This window comes from Chiroxiphia lanceolata, chromosome 1 (assembly GCF_009829145.1).
Source record: "Chiroxiphia lanceolata isolate bChiLan1 chromosome 1, bChiLan1.pri, whole genome shotgun sequence".
Taxonomy (NCBI): Eukaryota; Metazoa; Chordata; class Aves; order Passeriformes; family Pipridae; genus Chiroxiphia; species Chiroxiphia lanceolata.
In genome coordinates this window covers 110531578-110555924 of record NC_045637.1, presented here as the reverse complement: position 1 = coordinate 110555924, position 24347 = coordinate 110531578, and the positions used below count along the sequence as shown (strand labels likewise).

Genomic DNA, 24347 nt, shown 5'->3' with positions numbered 1-24347 from the left:
AAACTAGCAGTGTCTGACCACAAGCTCACAGGGCAGCCTTTTAATTCATAACACAAAAGTACACCTAAAATAGCACCTGCCTGACGGGGGGTGTTTCTTGCTGAAGAACCAGAACTTCTGGTTAGAAAAGACACTGGGTAGCTTTAGCTCCCTTCTTCACATCTCATGTCAATCGGCGCCAAAGTTCCTACATTCCTGCTTTCTTCTGAAATTTGTATTTAGGCTCCTGTGTTTTTTGGATATTTTTGGTTCTTCTGCTCTGAGATCTTGCTGCAGTTCAAGTATGTAGGCAATTGGTAAAGATGGAGGGGCATGGTTGCTTCGTTTGATCAGTAAATATCCCTTGTTCCAATGCAAACTGATCCAAAAGCTTACTGTGGTAGCTGGCCTTACCTCTAGGACTTGCCTGCATCCGTGCACAGGGAAAATACATGGAGCACCAGCTTCTCAGTCCTGTTCCCTTATGTTCAGTGTTTTCCTTCCTGTACAAATCTCTCCAAGGGAAAAATATCCCCTCTGGATCTACAGGTAGGCTGTTACCTGTGTGAGGAAGGGAGACACAAACGCAGTAGAGTAACTAGTTCTGCTGCTGGTAAGTGCAGCAGTGAAGTCAGCAGCATGGACAGGCATGTACATGGGATGTAGCCCATGCTGAAGCCCATGCTGTAGCTGTAGGGATGAAGGGTCAAAGCTGGTGCAAATGTGTCAGGCAAGATTAGGGCTTCTGCTGCATAGTCTCACACAAAATAACTGACTTTCTCATTTGCTCTTTATTGCAAAAACAACAAAATGAGGTCTTGAGTCATTTGCATTTCAGATAGAGTCGCCAGTCAGGCTGCTAATTGATTGGAGATGAACTTGTAGACAAACATTTGCTTTTGTGCTCTGAAAAATAAGGCTAGTTTATGCTAATTTAGGCTGATTTGTTCTCATGCCAGGATATGCTTCTCTCCTGTTCCTACACTGGACTTGGCTAATGACACTCTGAGGATGAGTTCAAGCCAAACTTTGAAGGCACCAAAAGCTTTACCCCTTCCTGTATTTAGATCGGATTTCCTGGGAATTAGCAGTAGTTTCTGGAAAATACCAATTTCCTTCTCACCACAAAGAGCTTACAGAAACTGTGAAGAGCAGTTTCCCTCTGATCTGACGCAAAAGTTTTAGCACACAATTTTAAAAAATCAGCTTTATTTTTTAGATAAGCTTGTTTGGACAAGCTTATTTCAGATCCTAGTCTACTATACCACATGGGACTGCGTCTGATTTTTTTCTGCGCTTCCTTGTTTTTCAGTGCCTTTTGTTCATCAGGCCTTTCATGCTCATCTTCTCCTTTTCAAATCCTTCAAGCTGTTGTGTATCTTCTAGTCCTTCTGAAAGCTCTATCTGGCCTATAGCATAGACACACCTGAGCCAGCTTTAAATTGCTCAAACAGTGCTAATTGCAGCATTGCTGTGCAAGCATCGATCTGGGGGCAGGAGTGCCCAGCTCCATTGGTGGGGTTTTGCATCCCATGCCAAGTTCTGTGTTGTCAGGGTTATCTGCCAGCAGCTCTCAGGTTAGTTGAGAGCAAAGTGCAGATGCTGCCACCATTGCAGTGCAGCCTTTAGTGTGATGTTTATGAGACAGTGAGTAGGCACAGGAGAAGCTGCCATTTAAACAAAAGAGAAAAGTTGTCAAAACTGCAGATTTTACATAATAACAAAAACATGTTACTGTCATTATCTGAGTCCAGGTTATCATTACATAGACTACTTCAGGTTTTTCTGATATTCTTCTTCTCCTTCTTACAGTTCAGTTCTGTAAGTAATAAGGGAAAATAGGTACTACTGATAAAACTGTAGGCTATTCCTTCTTCTGGGTCTTCAGCATCTCTTATCTCTCATGGAAAAAGAATGTGCTCTGAGGGAATATTCATGGTACTGAGAATATAGTGACAACTTGCTGCTTTCAGTATGTAACAACTTTAACAAAAAGATATCAAAAGATATGACAGATATGTACTGGACCTAATTTGTTGAAAGCACGCGAAGTTTGGTAGTTCTTGCTTTACAATGAAGGGAAGTGAACCACAGCACAGTTAAAACTCACCATAGTTCGGGTGGCACCTTGTGGCAGAAGTGCTTATATTGCCCATATATCCTGACAGGATGAAATCAAAGTTAATGAGCAAATTTCCTATAGCAAAACAATTTATGTAACTGTATGTATTGTGTTAAATTATTAACCCTTTTACAGGTTAAGGAGGATTCAGATGAACTTGATCAATTGAAGATCTAGTTCAAGGTTTGGTTTGAAACAGCCCAAATATACACTTGAATAAAATGTAGGCTAAAAATAGTGATTCATCTGAAAGATTCTCTGTGGTAAAGTTATATGGTGCTATGAACTTATTGTGAGTAGTTTATTCCCTGAATTTGAAAGGAAACACTCCAATGCATCCCATTAGGACCTGTGTCTTACTGTGGAGAAGATTAACAAAGTTGTGTGGTCATTGCAGTTACAGAAATTATTTGATTCTAGGGCAATAATTCTGGCTTTTCCTCCAGAATTCAGAAGCCAAACAAAACCCTTGTGCTTAGCCGTGTTTCTTTTTACCAAATTTGTTATGAAATCTCATCACTGAGCCAAGGATACAGGAAGATTTGCAGTTAATTAAATCTTCTGGTATGGTACACGGGTCTCATACAGGAGCATTTCAGATGAGAGGAAGTGCAGCCAGAAAGTGTTGTTACTGTGGCTTTCAAGCCAGCAAAACTCCCAGCAAAGCTTATACTGTCCTGGGAATTGAAGGGACTTGAAAATAGCTGAAAGTCAAGTTCCCCTTTACCTCATCTGCACCAGTGCAAAGCAGAGCTCTGATACAGACAAAGACTGGCCCTTTTGAGAGTAACAGTTTTAGTTAATTATCTGTAATTTGAACATCAGCAAAAATGTACAAAGATTTGAGAGTGCCAACTTGGCCTGTGCAAAGCAGCTGAGCCACTTGGAAGCACACTTCTTAATGAATCCCTGGTGTATACAGTCTTCTACTGACTCTGCTGCGAAGACAACTTGACTTGAGCTCTGTGGCCTTGTTTCTAGAACTACATATGTGATTTGATATGCAAGTGAGAGTTCTGAAATCAGTAGGACACTACCAGCTTTCACAGCTTTTTAAAATGGCCAAATTTAAATGTCTTCTGTAGCTGACCTCTGCGCCTAAGTCAAAACTAAAATGTCTGATCTATTTATGTGGAATAAAAGGAAAGTCCCTTCCCCTCAGTAGTAGTCAGGGCTGATCAACAATCACAACAGTATTTTACCTTATTTTCACTTGAAATGTGACCCTCCTAGAAATAAATAGATGTGCAACTGTAGGCTATGTTGACTTCATTAGTAAGACTGCATAAAACTGCTCAGCATATTGGGTGATATGTATGTCCTAGCAAATAGAATTCTAAATCATTTGACTTGCATATCTATTTCTGAGGAACAGGCTGTTTGTTTGCTTTTTCTAATTTTTAACTTCTGCAAATTGTTACACCAGATGGCCTGTTAAGCCAACAATACATCATCATGTCTCACCACAGTGGGATCCCTTTTGACTAACTTGAGTCACAGCAGTTAGATATCAGTCCTCACCAAGCACATTCCCAAGAACTTCACCTCAATTATTTCTTTCCATTTGGCCCGTGATAGTATAAAAAATTTCCTGCCTCCTTGCATAGCATCAGAAATGCACATAAATAAGCAATCTAATGCTGAAACAATTCTTCTGAATACATTAAATTCCATTTGTGATGCTAGCAGATCCCAGACTTCCCTGGGTAACTGAATATTGATTACAGTAAAGAGTTGGATAATTATTTCTATTTTTAAATTATACTCTTTGATTTTTAATCCCACAGAGGTCTCAGTCTGCATTCTCCCTGGCTAGCGAAGATACGACCAGTAAAGGACAAGACTCTGCATCAACTGTGCCCGAGGCTCTTCAGAGGCAGAAAAAAGGGCAGTCCAAGAAGCAGAAGGAACACAAGCTCTCTACATTACCCAGCTGGAAGAGTGTGGACAGGCTAAATGAAACAAGTAAATATTTCTAGTACGAATAAGATTCTTTTTTTGGTTCTCACTCACATGTGGAAAAATACGACTCAAGGCAAGGACCTTCCTGCTGACCTCCATGCTTTCAGAGGTCACATGCAAAATGTATATTTGATGATGCTGTGTCACTATTTCATTGAGCTGTGTCATTGCTTATCTTACTTTTTTATCTAAAAGAAGGATTCAAAATTTAGGCCTTTATGGAGTTGATTTTGGATTGTCACAAAAATTAGACAGCTAGTTTGGATACATTTCAGAGCTTCTAAGACACAAGAGCCCAAGGACCCTTCTTTGTGATCTGTCCTCCAGTTGAAGGAGTTTGCAGCTGTCCACAGTGTCCCTTCTGTTTGCACAGGGTAACTGTTCATGAGGTTACACGGTGAACCAAGCATTGAAACAATTCACATTTAGAATTCCCCCTTGCAACTTTATTTTCAACCCTGATGAATTCACAAATGTGCAGCCCTACTAACTGATGCTTCTATATGAGTTTGAGGCAGCTATGTGAATAAGAACTTCACAGACCAGCAGTTTCCCTAGATCTGTCATCATGTGTTAGGTATGGATGTAAATACAGATGATGGATCATGAGCAGCTTTCCAAGTCAGCCCCATTCCTGAAGCAGCACCCTGGGATAAAATGCAATTCCCTGCTTACTTCAAGATGACATAAGGACAGGAGGGTAGCACCAGGCAACAGGTGCACAGAAGAGTTGGTTAGTTTTCACCCTACAGCTGCACAAGGGGAAGAGCTGAACTGCTCACTGTAGCAGCATTCCCTGGCTCCAGGTGTTGTCCTCCCATGACAGAGTCTGTTTGTTCCTGCTTCTTCTCTTCTAACAGCTGTAGAACCTATCTGACCCCTGTGGCAATTGGTTCATGAAGCTACACAGGCAGAAAACTTCTCTTTTATAGGGTGTTTACTGGTGCTGTGACCCCCACAGCTGGCTCACTAGGGGCTGGCAAGCAGAAGCAGCCAAAATATGTGTTTGGGTTTAGTGGAGACCAGGGATGGGGACTACCCATCCATTCAATTTATGTATCTGTTATGCCAGTAGATAACTTGGGATACTGAAATTTAGACACTTTCAATACCCCTCCTTCCCCCCAGAAAGAAATTTTTAGTAAAGTAGTATTAAAATCTGACATAACTAATATGCATCACTTTGTGAACTGCTCATTCAACCCCCTGTCAGAAGCCTCGTTCTCCTGGGCATTTTAGTGGAAGGCCTATTTTCAGTAAAGCAGTTAATTTGGTGCTTAAATTTAAGAACCCACTTCAATCCCATTGAATTGAACTGTTGAGCAATTTAGTACTTAACAGTTGCTTAACCACAGCAAAATGACAAATTGACACAGTTTCTTTTCAGGTGCTCTACTCAGAGGATTTGTTCTGCTTCTTTCATCTAAAAACCACATTTGTGATGAAATTGTGGTACCTATTGAGCTTACAGAAAATAGCTGATTGTGCTAATATGTGTAAATATGGTCTCACCTATGCAGTAATAAGCAGCTCTGTATTAGGACTCAGAAAACCAAAGAAATCTCAACTAAGAGTTTGAAGTGATAACATCAGTGGGCTTTTTAGTCATGTAGCCAAAAAGCAGTTCACAATTCATTTTGATTACAGTTTGTATTGGTTTAAGTGATGACTCAAGAGCCAAATCATGACTTTGTGGGGGTTTTTCCCTTTTATCAATAGTTTTACAATGAAACTTCTTAAATCTTTTTTCATTTTCACATGGATGAATTATACCTTATGCCCAAAGAATTGTGTGCAAAATTGATTCTTTCGAGCAAGTGACTTTGTTTTGAAAAATCAGTAAGGGAGCACTTGGCAATGCTTGAAGCTGGGATAAAACTGAGTCAGCCTTCTGAATATAGAGTTCTCAGTGGCTTTCTACCCTGCTTGCCCCCTAAGATGTAATCAACTACTACCCTGTCCTTTCTTCAGTTAACAGAGATTGTTTGACTGATTCTCCTGTGTCTTTGTTAAACAAAATAAGGGGATATGGTTTGGGGGAGAGAAAAAGTACGTGACACTCTCTTACATTTGTGTAATGTGCAGCTGAATTCAATTCCTGTTGGAGATTTATATTTTGTTTGAAGGAACAATGTTTTTAAGGAGAGATCTTCTTTCTCTCATGATAATCCTATACTAAGATTAGTGAGCATAGTTGGAAAGAGTGAACAAGCAGAAGTTTCTTATGCTTGATAGCTTGTATTCTTTCTTTTTCTCCAAAATCAGGGGTTACAATGAACAGTTATTAGTTCTCCCTACAAATCTGACTTCAGTTATATCCTCAGCTGGTCACTGCTGCAAGAATACTAGTATTATTTAATTTCCTTTTAGGCAGGAGTAAAAATTACTTCAGTGATGTATTTTCTTAAGTTTTCTGAATTGACGTGAAACTTAGGAAGTGAAAACAAGCCAAAAGGATTCAAATGAGTAAAAAATGCAAAAATTGTTCTATATTTTGCATAGCTCCCAAGTTTAATTACCATTTAATTTTTGTTTTATTTTTGTGGGGTTGTTTTGTTGGTGGTAGTGCAGCTCAGACTGTTTTTTTTTAAACTAAGCACACCTTCTTACTGCATAGTGGTGTACTTTATGAACAATACCAGGAAAAAATAGTCTTATCATCCAAGTATTTGTAATCATCTAATGCAAAATTCTTAATTATCATCTACAACAGATCCAGCTATTACTTTGTCCATTTTAAAATAATGATGTTCTGTTCACAGTTTGAGAAAACTAATGTTTATATTAAGAGTTTCTATAATTTTCTGGAAATGGTAAATTCAAACCCATGGGAGGAATCCGTAAGTCTGAAAAGTTCATTCAGTAGGCTGAGATTACTGTGTAAATCTGTGGCATTATATATTTATTAAACTGCTGCAGAACACAGAGTCATCACACATTTATATTTCCCAAGAGGGGAATTTTCAAGTTTGATTAGACATGGAATCTAAATTTAGAAAAAAATTAGATTCTCTGAGTTATACAGCACTTTTTCACCATATTTGTGACTCTTTTTTTTCTGCTGAAGTTGTTAAACATACTCTGAAAAAGTGTAAGAATACAAGAGCAGCAATGCTTGTGTCAGACAGAAAGCTATTTAGTATTTAGTCTAAGGTACAACAACAGCAGCAACGGTAGCCACAAGCAAGAGTCTAGGAAAGATTAGGACAAAGCACATATTTTTCATGCTGCCTCTGAGTAGGCTCTGAACCTCTAGAACTTTCAACTTATCTAGAAGTGTTTTTCTATATTTAGTAAATGTCAGTGGATTTCTCTTCCATGTCTATAGCCATCTCTGTTTTATCCCAAATAATTTCTAGCATCCATAACAAGTTTGGCAGGAAGCTCCATAGGTCTGGTATCCATTGCATCCCACTTCTTTCTTTTGTTGGTTTAAATCCTTGATTTCTCTAGCTTCACTTCGTGTCCTCTAGTAGTTAGGTTGGAAGAGATTCCCCCATCTCTTTTAGCCTGTATCCTCTCACCCTTTTCTTCTCTAGATGACAGAGCTCTGGCTTAATCATTCCTTGAATGGACACCGTTTCAGAATCTGTTACAACCTTTATTGCTTTTCTCTGATCCTTTTTCCATCTTTCCTTTTTAACATGGGGGACCAGAACTGCACACAGAATCAAAGACATTTGCAAAACTCAGGATTTATACATGTCTGTGTACTGATGTTCCATCAGCCTTTCCTAATAATTCTTTTAGAAAAAAAGATTTGGTCCAAGTACTCTCACATTTTAAATAGTCATCGCCATGACTTTAAGTGGTGGCTTCTGAGTAGTACAGCATCACGGCTCTCAGCATGGAAGAGTTCATGTAGCAGCAATACTTGCATTTGTTTGTTAGTTTTGTTGAATCCTCCAACTTGTATCATGTAAAATGAGCCTTTCACACTGTGATCACAGTTGTTCTTGTTTCATTTTCGTAGGTCCACCTTCTGTTTTGCAAAGCACTGATGGAAACTGGGTAGCCTTGCAGAATGTCGCTTTGCCTCGTCCTCGAATGCTTGCCAAACCAAAGAGTCAGGTATTCAGAGCTTTGGAGAATGAATCCAATGTTGTGTCTGCCTATGACGAGATGGGCTCAGACAGTGAGGATGACTACGACTGGAATGTGGCCTTGAACAAGCTGCGTAGGAGACCTCGACAATTACCAGACGATTTCTATTATACCAATTCCCAGTATGGTACCGAATGGGTTTATGGCAATGATCAGTACCAGGCAGTGACCTCCCCTTCCTCTGGGTTATACACCAATACTGAGACACAGTTCTCTGATTCAGAAACATCTTCAGTAAATTCTTCCCAGGAAGCTAAAGGACCTAGCAAACTTCTCTGGTTGCAAAGCAGAACTCAAAGTGATATGCCCAGAATGGAAAAGAAACATTTCCATGGAGAACTGGATGTAAATTTTAATCCACAGGCAACTAGCTTAGAGTATTCAGACAGCAGTGAGACTGAAGAAGTCCATTATGATTTAGAAAAGAGATCAAGAAGGTGGAGGAAGAATAAAGCAACCTCTGAAGAATTGTGTGAAGACAAGAATCAGGCAAAAACCAACAAGATGAATATAAGTCAGGTAATTGTGTCTGAGCTTAGCAAATGCACTCTCAAAATGAGCTAAACTAATTAAACTATACTGGCAATAACATGTGAATCTTGAATGGGAGGTGGAGCATTCTTGTAAGCTTAATCTTCCTCATGCTTCCTAAATGAAAAGAAGCAAAGGTGAAGTGTTACGTATATCATGAGCAGGCTTTGCCTCTTTCTCAAATATGCCACTTTCATCTGATCAAAGACATTGTTAATACTGTAAAATACAGTGCTCCTAAAGAAAAAGAAAAAAAAGTCAGGATTTGTCAACAGCTAAAAAATGTTAATTAATCACCTGTTTTGTTGTGCTGTTTGTTTGGGGTTTTTTAACTCCTTTGTTCTTGGAATAAGAAATAACACATATGCCTGGGAATCTGCTGTGCAGTGTTTGAAAATGTCCTGATAAGGGATAAAGCTAATGAGAAGCAGAAACTCAGAAAAGGCTTTTTGTGAAATACAGTCCAAGTGATGTCTGCTTTTAATTGGTCGCCTTATGAGGAGTTCTGACATGTTAGGGTGAGTGTTTGCAAACTACCTCACTTTAAATAATTTGTCAGTTGATTAACAAAACAAACAAAAAGCAAACAAACAAGCAAAACTCCGCAGAAAGTAATAGCTCAAATTTGGAAAAACTGATCATACAACTTAAAGACAGCAAACTTCTCAAACATTTCTTTTAAACAAGTGTTGGATAACCAGAAAGCCAAAAAGTCTTCTCTGTTTGGAGTTTGTCCAGGCCTGGGACTGATACTAAGTAAGGGATGTGGTTGTCCCCCAAAATTTTTTTAGCAATACAAGCACACTAGATGAGGAGAATACTGATCCCCTTCCAGTCCCATTTCCCATGTCCTACCCCTCTTAAATCCTGCAGCTGCATCATCGCTGCAGCAGAGTAACGGTAAGCCTGACGCAAGAAGCTGAGGGCCATCTTCTCTCTATAGCTCTGACAACAAGCAACCTGATGCAGTCTTAAAGCTATCTGAACAAATTTAGGATGCCTGGAATATTTTTTCTTTGCTTATGCTACTAGCCTGTATTTCCTGTAGAAAGACATCAGTACAGCTGATTGTAAACCAAGATTAGGATTCTAGGATTTCAGCAGGGCATTACTGCTGAGTAAAGTATTGTTAATTCTGTATCTATTCCATCTGCTTTTAGGACAGAGGTGTGGGTGTTTGGGGTGATGATTCATTTATACACATCCTCATATATTTACAATCAACAGTTGTTGAAGGGGAGTTATGCATGATAATGTGCTCTGACAGCACATGAGAGGCCATTAATGACTTCTTAGAACATCAAGCAGAATTACAAGACTTTCCAGGGACTGCACAAAGATCATATCTTTTACACAAACTTCTGCATTTCCCTTTCTGGTTTTGTGTATTTATGCACATTCTATGTGTGTCTGTATTCATATTGTGGCTTTCTAGGTACTAATGCTCTGCAGAGCATAGAAGATTTGAGCTCACAGAGAAGGTCCTGGAGATGTTATAGAATCATAGAATCATTTAGATCAGAAAGACTTTTAAGACCATCAGGTCCAGCTGTTAACCCAGCACTGCAGGGTCCACCACTAGACCATGTGCCACAACTACACATCTTTTAAATACTTCCAGAGATGGTGAATCAACCACTTACCTGGGCAGCCTGTTCCAGTGCTGGATAATTCTTTCTGTGAAGAAATTTTTCCTAATGTCCAATCTAAACCTGCCCAACATTCATACTGAGGAGATCAGAAAAGTAGGGTGCTTCCAGTCATATGTGATGGCATCCTTCAGCCACATAGTGTGTTCTTCAAAGTACAAGCTGGTGCAGAAAATTATTCTTCTTTCCAAGTCTTTTGTGCATTGCTTTGCCTCTTATAACCTCTCTGTTGTGTTGAAAATGCAAGATTTGGAGCTCTCCCCTTCATTTTACCCTTTAGGCTGAAAGAGGCTGTTCCTGTTCCCTCAGCCACAGTGGGGCAAGCAGGGGCACACTGCCTCCAGATCACACCAGTGCTTTCAAAGCAATGAAGTTCTCACTAGGAAGTTTATGTATGGGTGGGTTTGCATGTGTTTAGTTTGTGTTTGGGGACACACACACCCCTCCAGGTGGCTGACTGGACAGCCAGTGCTCACATTTGTAGAACTGTTACTCCAGCCTCTGGTACACAAATACTGTTGGGAGCAGGATTGACTACCACAATTTATAGCAAGGATATTGCATGGTTGAATAATTCTAGGAAGCAATTAAAATGGTCATGAGTGTAAGGAATATGATTTAAGGTATCAAAATGAATTAGCCAGACATCATTTATATTGCTTAGAAAAATGAGATTAAAAGGATGTCAGGGTTTCATATATTCCCAAATGTAATGTATTGATCTTGGTAAAATGATTGAGGCTGCAGCAGGGAGAGCCCTACATGTGAACAGTTTGTACAAAATTACAGTGTAGGTGCGTGAAGAACTGCAGACAGCATAGACTTAAAGAAGATTCACTGTGGCATCTTAAACCAGACACAGATTTTCACATGATGAGGTGATACAGAATTTGCAGAGACCATACAAACTCTTCTAAACCATGTTGCACCTAAATATTAGACACTGAGCAACTGATTATATGTAAATTGAAATATAGTAACATACTTTTTCAGTACCTTACTGCATTGCAATAATAACCTTTTAATAATATTAGTAATTTAATAATATATTGGTAATATTAATAATTTAATAATATTTTAATAGTATTTTACTGCATTGTATTAATAAGATGATAATTCGTTAATCATTATGTTTTCATCAGCACTGTAGAACAGGATTTCAGTTTAGCAGTTTAGAAGTCGGGGTTTCTTTTTTAATTTTTAAATTGTGAAGGTTACTTTCTTGTTTGCTGCTCTCCAAGACTCTCAGTGCAATGAAAATGGGCCTTTTCTCCTCTCTGCTCCAAGTCTGGAGAATTGTAAGCAGTTAAGTTCTGGAACAACTGCAATCAGTTCATAACTCACAACTGAATTTCAATTTAAAATCAGGTATTTTTTAATCAAGATCCAGTACCTAGATTAGTGTAATGCTGTGGCATGTTTTTTAAAATACATTTTAGACTCAACAATGGAATGCTGACTATGTGACTGAGAAAGAATTTTTTATAAAGTCTTCAGTAACTTAATAAGGGAAATCTGAGAAAAAATACCAAAATGTACTGTATCTGAGTATCTGCCACTTAATAATAGGTAAAAGAAAAAAAACTGTACTGAGTTGCGTGTAGAGATGCTGTAAACATAGTCATGAAGCAAGACGTGAAAACCATCCCGATAAAACCAAGGTCCTACTATAATAATTTTCTGATAACCTGATTGCTTATGTACCACAGAAGACTTATGTTCCTGTGGAAACTGTACTGGGAAGTGCAACCTTGCTTTTAATAATGATTATTTTTCAAATTGTAACTTTTTAAAAGAAATTTACACTCAAACCACTAATCCTTGTCTGTTTTTAATATTAATAGTTATAGTAATATTGAGATACTGGTTTTCATTATGTTTTTGAGAGGAGGATATGCTGCTTAATGTACCTGCAATTCTTATATTTCTGAAGGAAAGTGGAGTGGCTTAATTGCTTGGAGTGAAAGAAGTGTCCTCATTATGAGTTTGCTTCTTTGATCAGGAGACCCCACCTGTTAATTACAGTCCTCCTGCCCTGCCGCCAGGTGAGGGGTGAGCACTGTCAGACTGCCGCTCCCCACGGGATGGCGCTTGGGATGTATTTATTGAAAATAGCTGCCCTAAAATCACACTGGCTCTTACCACAGAGAAACTGTCTGCAAACCTCACAATTCGTGTATTCTCCTAAAAATTGTAGTCTCTGATTTTTGGTTTCCTATAGAAAGGGAACTTTCTGTCAGGAGTTTATAGTTTAACAGTATTTGGTTCTGGAGCCTCCAAGTCACTACTTTGCTTGCTTGCTTTATTTTGGGGCCTTTTTTTGTTATTGTTGTTCACTATGATTACACTGAGTCATGAGTAATTTCCATACAAGGATTTGGACAGTGTGTATGAGGAAAAGTGTATTTGCTTCTTCATTGTCTGCTCAAGGACTTATGCTTGCATAGAGACACTTGGTTTTCTTTTAGTGAGACTAGGTCCATGGCTGTGTCAATCTGCCAGGCCCTCACTAAAGCTCAGTTTTCAGATAAAATTTATTCTTGTTTGCAGACATTAGTATTATATGTTGCTGATAAATGCAAATGGTAATTTAGACAATGATTTGTGTAATGACACAAAGATGTCATCAAACTTAACAGAAAGAGTGAAAATGTGAACAATAGAGAGTAATGAAGTTTAAGGCAGTATCTATTAAATAAATAATAATAGGAGTACCTTTCAATTTATTTATTTTTTATTATTGTCATGGTTTCTAATGCATTTTTTAATGTCAGTCCATGAAAGATGTATAATCTCCTCACAAATAGTTCACTGCTACTATCTGAAAAGCCCAACACACAAATCAAGTAGCCTACAGTAACAGAAACCACAAAGTGTAGCAGTATAAGATATCATTATCTCTGCATGTGCCTGAATCCAGCTGTAATACAATCAATACTCTCAAGGTGAGTCCTCTCCCAAGAAATTATGTGTAATTCAAAACACAAATTTAGCTGATGTGGAATGAGACCTCTGGGTTGCCAAGGCAGCTTGTGATTCTTACCTGTGCTGGCAGATGTAACAAAAAGCTCTCTAAGTTTCCTAGAAAATTAGGAAAAAAATGTATATGTGTTGAAGCACAAGCTAGTATTTCTATTGTTTCTGTAATGGTGTGACGTGTGGCTAAGGTAACATTGCAGATTACTGTTGCCAAAAGAGGAATACCTCCATCCTGTTTGCCTTCTTGCCTTCCCTCCATCTGCCTCCACTGCAGTCCACTCTCTCTCTTGTCAGCTTTAGCACACATTTGGACCCCTTTGCCAAGACTGCACAGCACCTTTCAACCAAGTAAAGGGGAGGAAGCTTCAGGATGACTCTATTTCAGTAGCACTAGCTTGTTACATCCACTCACCTTGTTTCATAAAACTACCTCAATTTTTTTATCCTGCTGAATCTGAGCAATTTGACAATATTGTCCTTCCATGCCTTCCTCCAAAATATATGAGAAATGAGCTGCAAGGCTGTACAGGGTTTTGCTGAGCTTTGTATAGAGGTGGTAGAGATCAACCCAAAAGGTGCTGCTATGTGTGATCCTATGAAGACTGGTATATTTTTAGGATCAAGAGACATTGTCTTTCTGCTGTTGTTAATGTGGATTCTTTAAATTAACTAGTGGTGCTTCCCATGGAGGTATGTGTGCATTGCTACTCCAACAAAGCTGCTAAAAAATTAAAGCTAAGCAGATCTGTGTAGGAAGCCCCCAGAGGAATCACGCATGTCTTGCTGCACAATGAAGTCTGTCAGTACGTCATGGTACAGCAGTGAGGAGGAAATGTGGAAAAATCTCCCTCTCTGGAATGCCAGCCTCCCTCACTGCTCCACTAGATTTTATACGTGTATTTGTGAGTTGTAATGAGTTGTTGAATAGCATGCAAGATATGTCTGAAAAAAACCATCTCTACTTACAACTTGAGGAAGTGCCGTTATGATAAATACAGATTTTTAATTAAAACTGTGAAATGCACCACTTTTCTACAGGTATATAAAGGCATATCGTATTATAAAACTAAAGTGGAAACACACTGATTTGAGATCTTATTCTTGATCATTGAACAGCTTCAATGTTCATTTGGCAGAAAAAACTTTTTATTCTGCAAAAGCTGATGGTTTGGAAAAAGAATTCCAGCACAAACTCATGGTTCCACTACTATTGTAGTTTTCAAATTTCTATTTTTCTTTCAAATCCTGATTTTCTAGAAGGGCCTTCTGCATCCTGAAGGTGAACTATAAAGCAATAATTTCGTTGCGTAATTGATTGAATTGGAAATAATTGCAGACAAAAATTGTCCAGAAAGCTGTGAAAGTGCTTGACACTACAGTACAGTTTACTGTATGAGAGAGGAGAACTGACATTATGAACACAAAATGTCAATCCATTAAAAGCACTTTGGCAAGTAGGGTTTGTGAGGGAGTTGGCAGGGTTAACATTTCCTGTGAGAACTGGAGGTAATTGGATCATCCATAAACAGTGCTGCTATAGCTGCAGAGAGAGTAGCTGTGCAAAGCAAATCTCCTACTTATGTATTTCCAAATGAATGGTAGAGAGAACACAGCTTTTAGTCTCTCCAGCAGTGTCTGGTCCTGTCACAGTATGAAAGCGTAAAGCAAATACGAATAATTTGCTATCTGAGAATTGCTTCAAATCATCCCTTTAGACCCACTGAGGTGTGCCTACCACTCTGGTGCCGGGCTGAATTCTTCACAGCCTCCTTCTGGATGGTTCTGCACGATTATGCTCCATTTCAAAGAATTCATCACTTTTAAAACCACCTAATTCCATCTTACTTTATGGACTTGGCTGAAACACTGAACAAACTATCTAATGGATCAAAACTTTCCCTTAGCAGTCAGCAGGGAGAGAACATTTCCAGAAGGTAGTTAACCACTATAGGTGGAACAAGTTGCTCTGGGAGATGCCTGTCTCTCTCCAGGAATGGTAGTGAAAATTAGGCAAAATTGGGTCCTTCTCAGACAGCCCAGATCCAGACAATGAATTAGTGTGTACCTGGGCATTAGTTTTCAGAACAACTAAGAGAGATTCTCAGATCTTCTGCAAGGGCTGACAAAACTACCCCCTTTCCACATTATTAAATGCTGGGCAGGCACCCTGCTAAGCAGATTTACAAAAAGATTTTGCTTTTCTTCTCTTCAGCCTCCAAAGTAAGGGACTTGTGATCAAGTCTGTAACACCTACTGTACGTGACTGACCCTCTAAGTGTTTCCCACATTTAAGGATCCAAGAGTCAGAAAAGAAAGTGCTCCTGAAGATTTAACTCGTTCCAAGGAAGTTGGCATTTGGAAAACAGTCATCTCTGTAGAGGATCCACCTATGCAAATAATCACTGGAAAACTGACAATCTTAAGCACCGTCATGTAATAAAAGAGAGATTTTTCCAAACTTGTTTCCAGTCATCTTTAAGAAGAACACGGATAAAGCTCAAGACCAAGCAGTCAGGGAATGTGAGCGCAGCTTTCAACGGAAAGCTGAACATAACTGTGAGGTCACAGGTTACTTAATTCCCACAACTCACTTTACCTGCACCACACCTGAGAGTGATTGCGGTGCTGGGAATGGGAAATGCCACTTCGATGTATTTTATTAGTTGCACACAGATACATAATGATTTTCATAGTTCCTTTTTAGGGAATATGAAAATAAGCAGGAATTATAAATATAATCCAACAAGTGTTTTTTTATCAGAACACTTAGTGTGCTTTCTGTCTAGCTTCCCTGCAGGGTGATCATACCCATAATTTTCTAGGAAGCTGTTTTTTCTTTCTGTGCCTATGCAGGAATTATATGGTTCTTCTAATTTCTTTGTAGGATTTTGATGATTTATCAGAGACAGATATAAGCAATGAAGATCAGCACCATAATATCAAGCCTGACCTTATGGAGGAGGAGCTTAAATCCAGGTTATTTCAGCTTGCTGCTAAAATGAGTGACAAGGAAACATCTTCTGGTGAAGAACAAGAGTCAGAACCTGGAATGGATCCTGAAAACCAGAAGGAGAGTTTGTCCTCAGAGGAAAATGGCAGAAGTATTCAGGAAGAGCTAAAGAAGGTAAGTGTTCATTGTAGAGGAGTGGGACAGTACTGTAAAAGTTAGAATCCAAAAATAGAAACTTCTGATTAGAAAACTGAATATAGTTTCTTCAAAAAAACGCAAGGTCCTTTATACTGTGTCTGAGCCTGAAACCCTTGCATGGATAGAAGTTCAATTAAGGTGTGTTTTCCTCTCTGTGAGGACCAGCCTACAGCATCAATTTCAAGTGGGGAACTTAGCTTGTGCAACAAAACTGTTAACTGAGCAATATTAATGGAATTCTATCAGTTTATACTGACTTGAGAATCGACTTATACTTTTTTATTTAAAAACATATTCAGTTTTTCTTTTTTGCTGCTTGCTAACCAGCCAAAGTGTTTTTTTCTGTCCTTTTCTGATGCCATGGATTATTCTTTTGTCTCTCTATCAAAATATTTTGTGCTTCTTTAAAGCTTTCCAAACCTGTTAGTCTGTCAGCTAATAGGTCTCTGGGAGTAGTAACATTTTCTAATGAAACTGAAATTCAGTGTCAGTTCTGATAATGTGTGAGATCCTTCATTTGTGCTATTTCATCCTTACAATGCAATATCTGATTTTTGTGTCACTCTACAGGACCTACCACCTCCCCTCTTCCCTTTCTACCTCCAAATTTCTCTTCAGATCATGTGGTGTGCTTGAATTTGGTGCTATAGGAGCCCAGTGCTGCCCCTTGCCAGTCAAGTACTTACTCCTTAGATCCACTTAGGCTCATCCTAGTCTGCTGCATCTTCACTTGTCTCTGGGGTCTTGGCTGCACAGCAGCTCAGCTTTGACAGGGGATGTGGACAACTCTCTAAAGGAAATCTGTTTGTCATAATTTGAAAGGTGTTTTGTTCAAGTTATATAAAGAACTAATACACTAAGAGGTGAAAGTAGGATCAAGTGACCCAGGTGGATGATAGAGATGCTGTCTAAGTGTGCAGGAATGGTATCAGGAAAGCCAGTGCCCATCTGGAGTTGAATCTGCCGAGAGACCCAAAGGGAAATAGGAGGGTTTTCTACAGGTATCTCAGCAGCAAAAGGCAGATGAGGGAAAGCGGGGCTCACTACTGCAGTGACCTGGTGACACAGAACATGAAGAAAGCTGTTACACAACATTGTTTTCACCTCAGTTTACAGGTAAGATTTTCCCTCAAGAATTCCAGGCCCCTGAGACCTGTGGGAAAGCCTGGAGCAGTGAAGACTTATCCTGGGTAGACGAGGATCAGGTTAGCAAATATTTCGACAAATGGGATGTGCACATGTACATGGTGTCTGATGGGGATGCACTTGCAAAGACCTGGGGAAGCTGACCCATGCCATTAGGAGGCCACTGTTATTCATCTTTGAAAGATCATGGAAATCTGAGACATTCAGAACTATGAATATTGTTTATTTTGGCTGTAACAAAGCTTTTAACAGTCTCATATAACATCCTCCCAGACAAATGGAGCAAATGAGGATTGGATAAGTAGACAATGAGGAGAATTGAAAGTGCCTGAATTGCTGGGCTGAAAGGACTGCAGTCAGAGGCTTGAAACCTTGCTGAAGCCCAGCCACTAGTGGTGTCCCCCAGTACTATTTAACATCTTCACTACTGACAGACAATAAGAAAGAGTGCACCCTAAATTTAGAGGAGCGGTTGATACATGAGATGGTCCTGTTGTTATTGAGAGGATCTTGACAGGATGGAGAAATAGACCAACAGAACCTTGTGCAGTTCAACAAAGGGAAATGCAAAGTCCTGCACCTGGAAAGTGATTATCTCATGCACTTCCATTCAATATTGGTGAGGCCATTTCTGGAGTGCTGTGTCCTGTTCTGGGCTCCACAGTACAAGCGACACATGGACATACTGAAGTGAGTCCAGTGAAGGACCACGGAGATGATAAAGAAATTGGGGCATTTATCATCTGAGGAGAAGCTGTGAAAGCTGACATTGCCTAGCCTAGAGAAAAGGGAAGGCTCAGGGAGAATCTGTTCAATGTGTTTAAATACCTGATGGGAGGGAGTGGAGAGTGTTTGATATGGGAAATAAGGAAATGGAAATTTAACTCTTTTAATTGACAGGAATAGAAGCAGTGGGCACAAACTGAAATACAAAAAATTCCACCCAAACAAAAGGCTTTTTCACTGTGATGGTGTTAAAATACTGGAATAGGTTTCACAGAGAGATTGTAAAGTCTACGTCCTTGGATATAATCAGAATTTGACTGGACGTAGCCCTGGGCAATCTGATCTATTTGACTTTGCTTTGAGCAGAAGGGTTGGACCAGGTGATCTCCGTAAGTCCTTTCCAAATTTACATAGTCCGTGACTCTCTGATTCTGAGTTATTTAGCCACAGACTACACAGGAGTAGTACCTCCACGATGTACACACAGTTTCCTTTCCAAGGAAATAATATAAAACTTTTATCATCAGTGCTTGTTAGCAGCATTCAATTTTCTTTTCTTTGGTTTACAAAAACAAAACAGCAATATCACATTATTCAACGGCATATACAGGCTAACTAGGGTATAACATGATGCAACTGAAGTCTAGAATTAAAAGCTGTAAATAGGACTTTCTGAAATGCTCCTATATGGTGAACTGAGCAAAGAAAATGCCAAATGTGTGTTTTGTGGTGTACTTATTCATCTGCATGCATCTACAAAGTAATATTGGTTTTTTCCTCTTCTAATTTTGTTATTTCTTTAACATTTGCAAGTCAGTTATTTAAAATAAAGCAAAGATTAATATTTTTTTTCCTCAATAAAATTTTCTTAAATTTAAAGAAAGAAGAGGCATACCATGTTCAGCAAAAAGGAAATGCTTGGAATTCCCGATTCTTTATTGGATTTGGTTAAAAAAAAAGTCTTAGTCATTAATGGTCACAGTATTTATTCTTTTTGTCTATAATAACGAAACCAGAATACCCCAGTACTCATCATGATCTAGATTTCAGTGGAATTGTAAGGGGAACTTTCTCCACCTGTAGAGAAACAAACATGCTGCTTTCATTCTTATTCTTGACAGTTGTCCTTAAAGGTAATTTAAAATCTTCTGACACATGCCTTCTCTCTGGAAATGTGGCTGACCACCATCTTACAATGAAATACTGAAGATGACAATGCATAATACTAGTTGTGGCTGTAAGAATCATGACAATCTAAAATACAAAGACATGGCTAAACTCATAAAAGATGCAATATCTTTAAGATGAGTAGATGACATGTGAAGACAAGCATAGAAAATCTATTTTCAGGGAACCAGTAATTTTAGATGCCTTCAAAGCCATATGTCCCAATATGCTGTCTCTTTAAGAAGCCTGAGAAGCATATGTAGGGATTTACAGATCTTTCAGACTAGCACTCAGCATTCTTGGTCAGAGACAGACTTCTGACCTGGGCATCAAGTTTCAAATTAGGTATACAGAAGCACTAATTCTGAACCACTGAAAAGAGAGCTGGAGTGCCTACAATCTGCTTTGTGTTCCTGAACATAAATTAAATACTGTACTTTAGTCATCTTGCTTATATTTTAGCGAAGTTGCTTGTCTTTGTTTTCTTTAGTCTTCTGTTCTCATAAGCTTATTCTGGAACACAGTAGCAACTTTAAATCACTGTGAATTTCTAGTTCTAGTACACCTCACTATAAAATAAAACTTCAAAAAAAATCTATTGGTTTTGAATCGTTGAAAATTAAGTACCTGGTGCTCATGAAAATCTGACTTTCACCTCTTGGCACCTTTAAAAATTTAGACTTCTGTTTATAATGGAAGCTGGGAATATCATGTAATCATACATTGAGCTGGTGCTTTTAAAATCTGATGCTTTTAATATTTAGTATATTAAGATCTGAAGCAATGGTAAAAATTGTCACAGCTTGAGTGGAGAATTAGCTTAAGTTGTTAGGAATTTATAGGTTCTCAGTTCTCACTTCAAACTGAACTTTTGTGTTGTATGTCTGCCTTTAAAACGCAAATTTGAATATGATGACCTTTGAGTTAATTATTTAGTTCATGTAGGGTACTTGAGGAATTTAGGTGGGATTAATTAACACAAGTTAATTTTGTGGCTTAGACTTAAATTTTCTTAGATTTCAACACAATCATTTTCATTATTTCTCAATTCGTGATTGCCTAAAATGGTCTTATGGAAATTCACAGCTCTTGTTTTAAAACAAACGTAGTCCTACAGCAGACTTGTTTTTATGGAAAATATTTTGTGTTTATTACGCTAGAGAAGTAGTTCATGGTCTTTCAGAGGTGTGCAGAGCCCTGAAAAGCCCATTTGTCTTAGTTGTGCAGTGAATAGCAGCTGTTTTCATCCAAAGCCTTGCTCAGGGCAGAGTTGGCCTTCAGCTCCTCTGCACTTTAGGTGTGAGCAAACCAAAATTCACACTTGTGCAACTTTGTCTTAGTGAAACATCTTGTACGAGCACAATGATTTGCACAGTTGTTTCTGTTGTGCTCATTTTGTTGTTGTTGTTGTTTTGTTGAGGCCTTTGTTTGTTTGTTTGTTTGTTTGTTTTGGTTGGGTTTTTTGCTTTTTTATTCACTCCCCCCCAAACCCTAAACAAATGTCTGAAGAAAAAAGCAAAATGTAAATCCCTTTGGAAGTATCTTAATGATACCGATCCTGAGAGTGGCAAGCATGATAAATAGGATGTATTTAGTTCATGCTCTCCTCTGTCCATTCTCTTTCTCTTTTAATGCTTTCATGAAGATAAATAGGTTTGGTCTGTATTTCACAGTATATGCCAGAATTACATCCTAGAAGGCAATTTTGGCAGGCTGCATTCTGAATTCATTCTATCACTGTTACCACTTTATCAGAAGCTATAGAGATACTGTTTAAAAAACAGAACAGACCCTGCCATTTTTGCAAATTGACCCATAGCATAAAAATTGAAGTAGTTGTTTAAACCTTGTGTTTTTCTTTTTTTCTTCTACTTTGTTCTAAAATTTGCTTAAGATATGCTAATGAGCAAGCAAGTTAAACTTCAGTAGTAACGTTGAGTTTCTCTCCTATTTGCATTAGCTGTGTGTGCTGTGTGTTTAGGAATTTCTTTTAATCCCCTTATGCATTTAGTTCTGTTCAGAGAATCTTACAACCAAGGCTTAGTAGTTGTCTGTTGAAATTATTATATGACACAGTAGCTCTTTTCTGAATGACAACCTCTGAGTTTGTTAAGTAGCACAGTGGGATCCTGTTTCCTAAATGAAACCTCCTGAGTTTCTTGACTGTATGAATAACAGCATAAATAATCTTTCCATAAAATATTTATGCTTCCATTCTCTGGAAACATTTTCTTTCTCTTCGATTTTATAAAGCTTTATTTTGGGAAAGGTTTGTACTACAAACAACATTTCAATGTGAATTTGTGCCAGAGGCCTATATACTTTGATCCAAGTACATCTTACATTTTTCACCAGGTAAATTAGCACTGTACAGCTACTGGTATAATGAGATTGACACTTGCTAGAAAGTCTACTGAAGTCTCTCTTTAGCAAGAGCAGTAGCCAGTAGCTGTGCATGTGGGTGCATATTACAGCAGCAGCAGAGACAGCCAGCTCCCTAGTGTGGTGTGTGCTGGTGCCTGTGCCTGGAGCTGGCCTTGGAGAGGGTGGCCAGTGCTCAGGAAGGGAGGTCAGGTAAGGGAGGGCTCATGGGACTTGGTCAGTGGAGAAGTATATGCTCACAGCCTTGATGGAGCTGGAGAATGGCGTTGCACATGCACGTCAGTGAATCTTTCCTGTGTATCACAGACCTGTTAAAGCATCACAGTAGGGTAATGTTACACCCTACAGCAGTGCTAAAATAATAAGACTGAGCCCGTGTGTCCTGGTGGCTGGACTTCTGTTAGTCATTTGTGCCGGTGCACGCACTGCCCTCAAAGAGCATGATGCTGTAGTTTTTGTGATCGTTATCTTGCAACTCCCTGAACTCCTGGCTATTTTGGCTGGTTTGTTGGTCCGGGCAGGGGTTAATAGGAAACTGCCATCCAGCTTCATATGCTGGAAGCTTTAGAAGTGTCTGAGTAAAAGTTCCTAAAGGAGTCAGAACCACATGGATCGCTTAAGCAAGAAAACATAATAGTGTAAGTATAGTAGCTTTACTACATTGCTACCAATATGATAATAATGCTGAAAAATGTAGTACAGTGATATCTGCCTGGGTTAACAGCTTAGAAGATATTTATGTGTCTTTTGTTTCACATTTTTGTATGCAAGGTGCTCAGACTAATTCTTGTGTTTTCATGGATCATTGAAAATTATGTTAATTATCTGGGCAGTCTCCCAAAGTCCAGGGTTGAAAACTGAATGTCAGCATCATTGTAAAAAGTGATCTCTAAGGTTTATGAACTGCAGATAATCTATGCACAGGATTTTGAATGACAGCAGAGAAAAAAAAGATTTTGGTTCAGGAAGGTGAAACAGTGGCTTTTTTGTCTAAAAGAGGTATGATACAATAATCTTCAAATGGGGCTAATAGATCCAAAGTTTTAAGTTCTTAATTTAAGAAAGCAGTCAAGTATATGTTCAGTTTTAAACTGAGGATTAAGTGGTTTGCTGGATAAAAATCCCATTTAAGATGTTTCTCCCATGTATTAGTTATCACTCTTTAGTATGAAATATGAAGTTGATCCTAAGTTTATTTTGTCAAAATCTGAGTCTTCGGTTTCAAGAATTGAGACCACAAGCATTTATTTTTTTTAAAGTTTTGAAAAGTGAACAGTGATGTTTGTGGTCCTTCAATTCTGACACTTTCTGGGCTCAATATAGTTGCATAAATAGTGATATAGACAGACCATCTGAGATGCCTTAGAGTGTCCCACAGGGCCTTAAGCTGCTAGTCCAGAGCAAAAATGCATCTCCCAGGTCCATGTCATATTTGACAGTGCTGTTTCAAAATCCTCACATGCTTCAAGCTGTTTCAAATTGCACTTTGTCTGTGTTTGAGCAACTGAATCAAAGCCCTGTGGAATCTACCAGGAGAAGTAGAAACTTCTGGTGAAACTTCAGCTGGCTTCACACAGGGAATGCAGTGTCTTTGTCAAGCATTCTTTCTATAGTCTCAATTTTGATACTTACGTGCATGAACACCCAAGCCAGCTCTGTCCAACGTGCATGTAAGGGGAATCTCCTTCAGTCCTCTGATCACCAAATATTTATTTACTTAGGGAGAAAATGTACCAGCCATTTTTCAGGTACAGTTGCAGAAAATCAGTGAAGACTAGTGTAAGCTGCTGGAAAAAAATAGTGGGAAAATAGACTGGAACAAAAAAATTACTATTTTCTTGTCTTCTTTTGTAAGCTGCTCAGAGACTTGGCACTGAAAGTTGAGGTCTTTCAGATATAGCTGGAAGAGTTTCAAGGAATCTCTGCTTCTCAGCTGGAAGATACTTCTGTTCCAGCACAGCCAACAGGGTAACTGTGGTTGCGTCATTATTTCAAGGCAAAACCAGCCAGTTTAGTTTAAACAGGCCTATGTAAATTAGGGGGCTTATGGTAAGCCTACTGACTGGTCACTGAAGAGTACTACTTTGAAGGGTTTTACTTGTTTGTTTTGGGACAGTGAGTCCAGGAGAGGGACAGCAGCAAACAGAAGGAAGTGATTTGGCACAAGACATCTTACTTAATTTAGCCCAGGTGTTTCCCACATTAGCATCTGACTGTAGCCTAAGTGAGGTACAGACCCTTTTGTAAGTAGGAATACCAGTGTCCAACTTGCAATCATGTAGACCCCAAAATTGAAGATAGCTGGCTTTTATTCTTCTTAACACTGCTACAAGCTATTTTTCCATTGCTAGTGCCACTTTATTTTGTGATGGTGGAAATCACTGTTTTCCATCTGCTTCATGTGTGATTTGCAATATCTGTCTTAATGAAGTCTTCTATTCTAAATCCCACA

The 24347-nt window shown here is 38.8% G+C and overlaps 1 protein-coding gene across 7 annotated transcripts in view; it reads left to right on the top strand.

The window, feature by feature from the left end:
- Positions 1-24347, top strand: part of MYRIP (myosin VIIA and Rab interacting protein) — a 210054-nt gene that overhangs the window by 169017 nt on the left and 16690 nt on the right. For 4 of the 7 annotated variants that reach the window (XM_032678734.1, XM_032678743.1, XM_032678778.1 and 1 more), the window contains 3 exons: positions 3889-4066; positions 8037-8686; positions 16211-16450. In XM_032678734.1, coding sequence (XP_032534625.1) covers positions 3889-4066; positions 8037-8686; positions 16211-16450 — 1068 coding nt within the window. Of the gene's footprint in view, positions 1-3888; positions 4067-8036; positions 8687-16210; positions 16451-17583; positions 17680-24347 lie in introns of all 7 variants that reach the window. The other 3 variants (XM_032678753.1, XM_032678725.1, XM_032678771.1) reach the window with 2 other exon arrangements.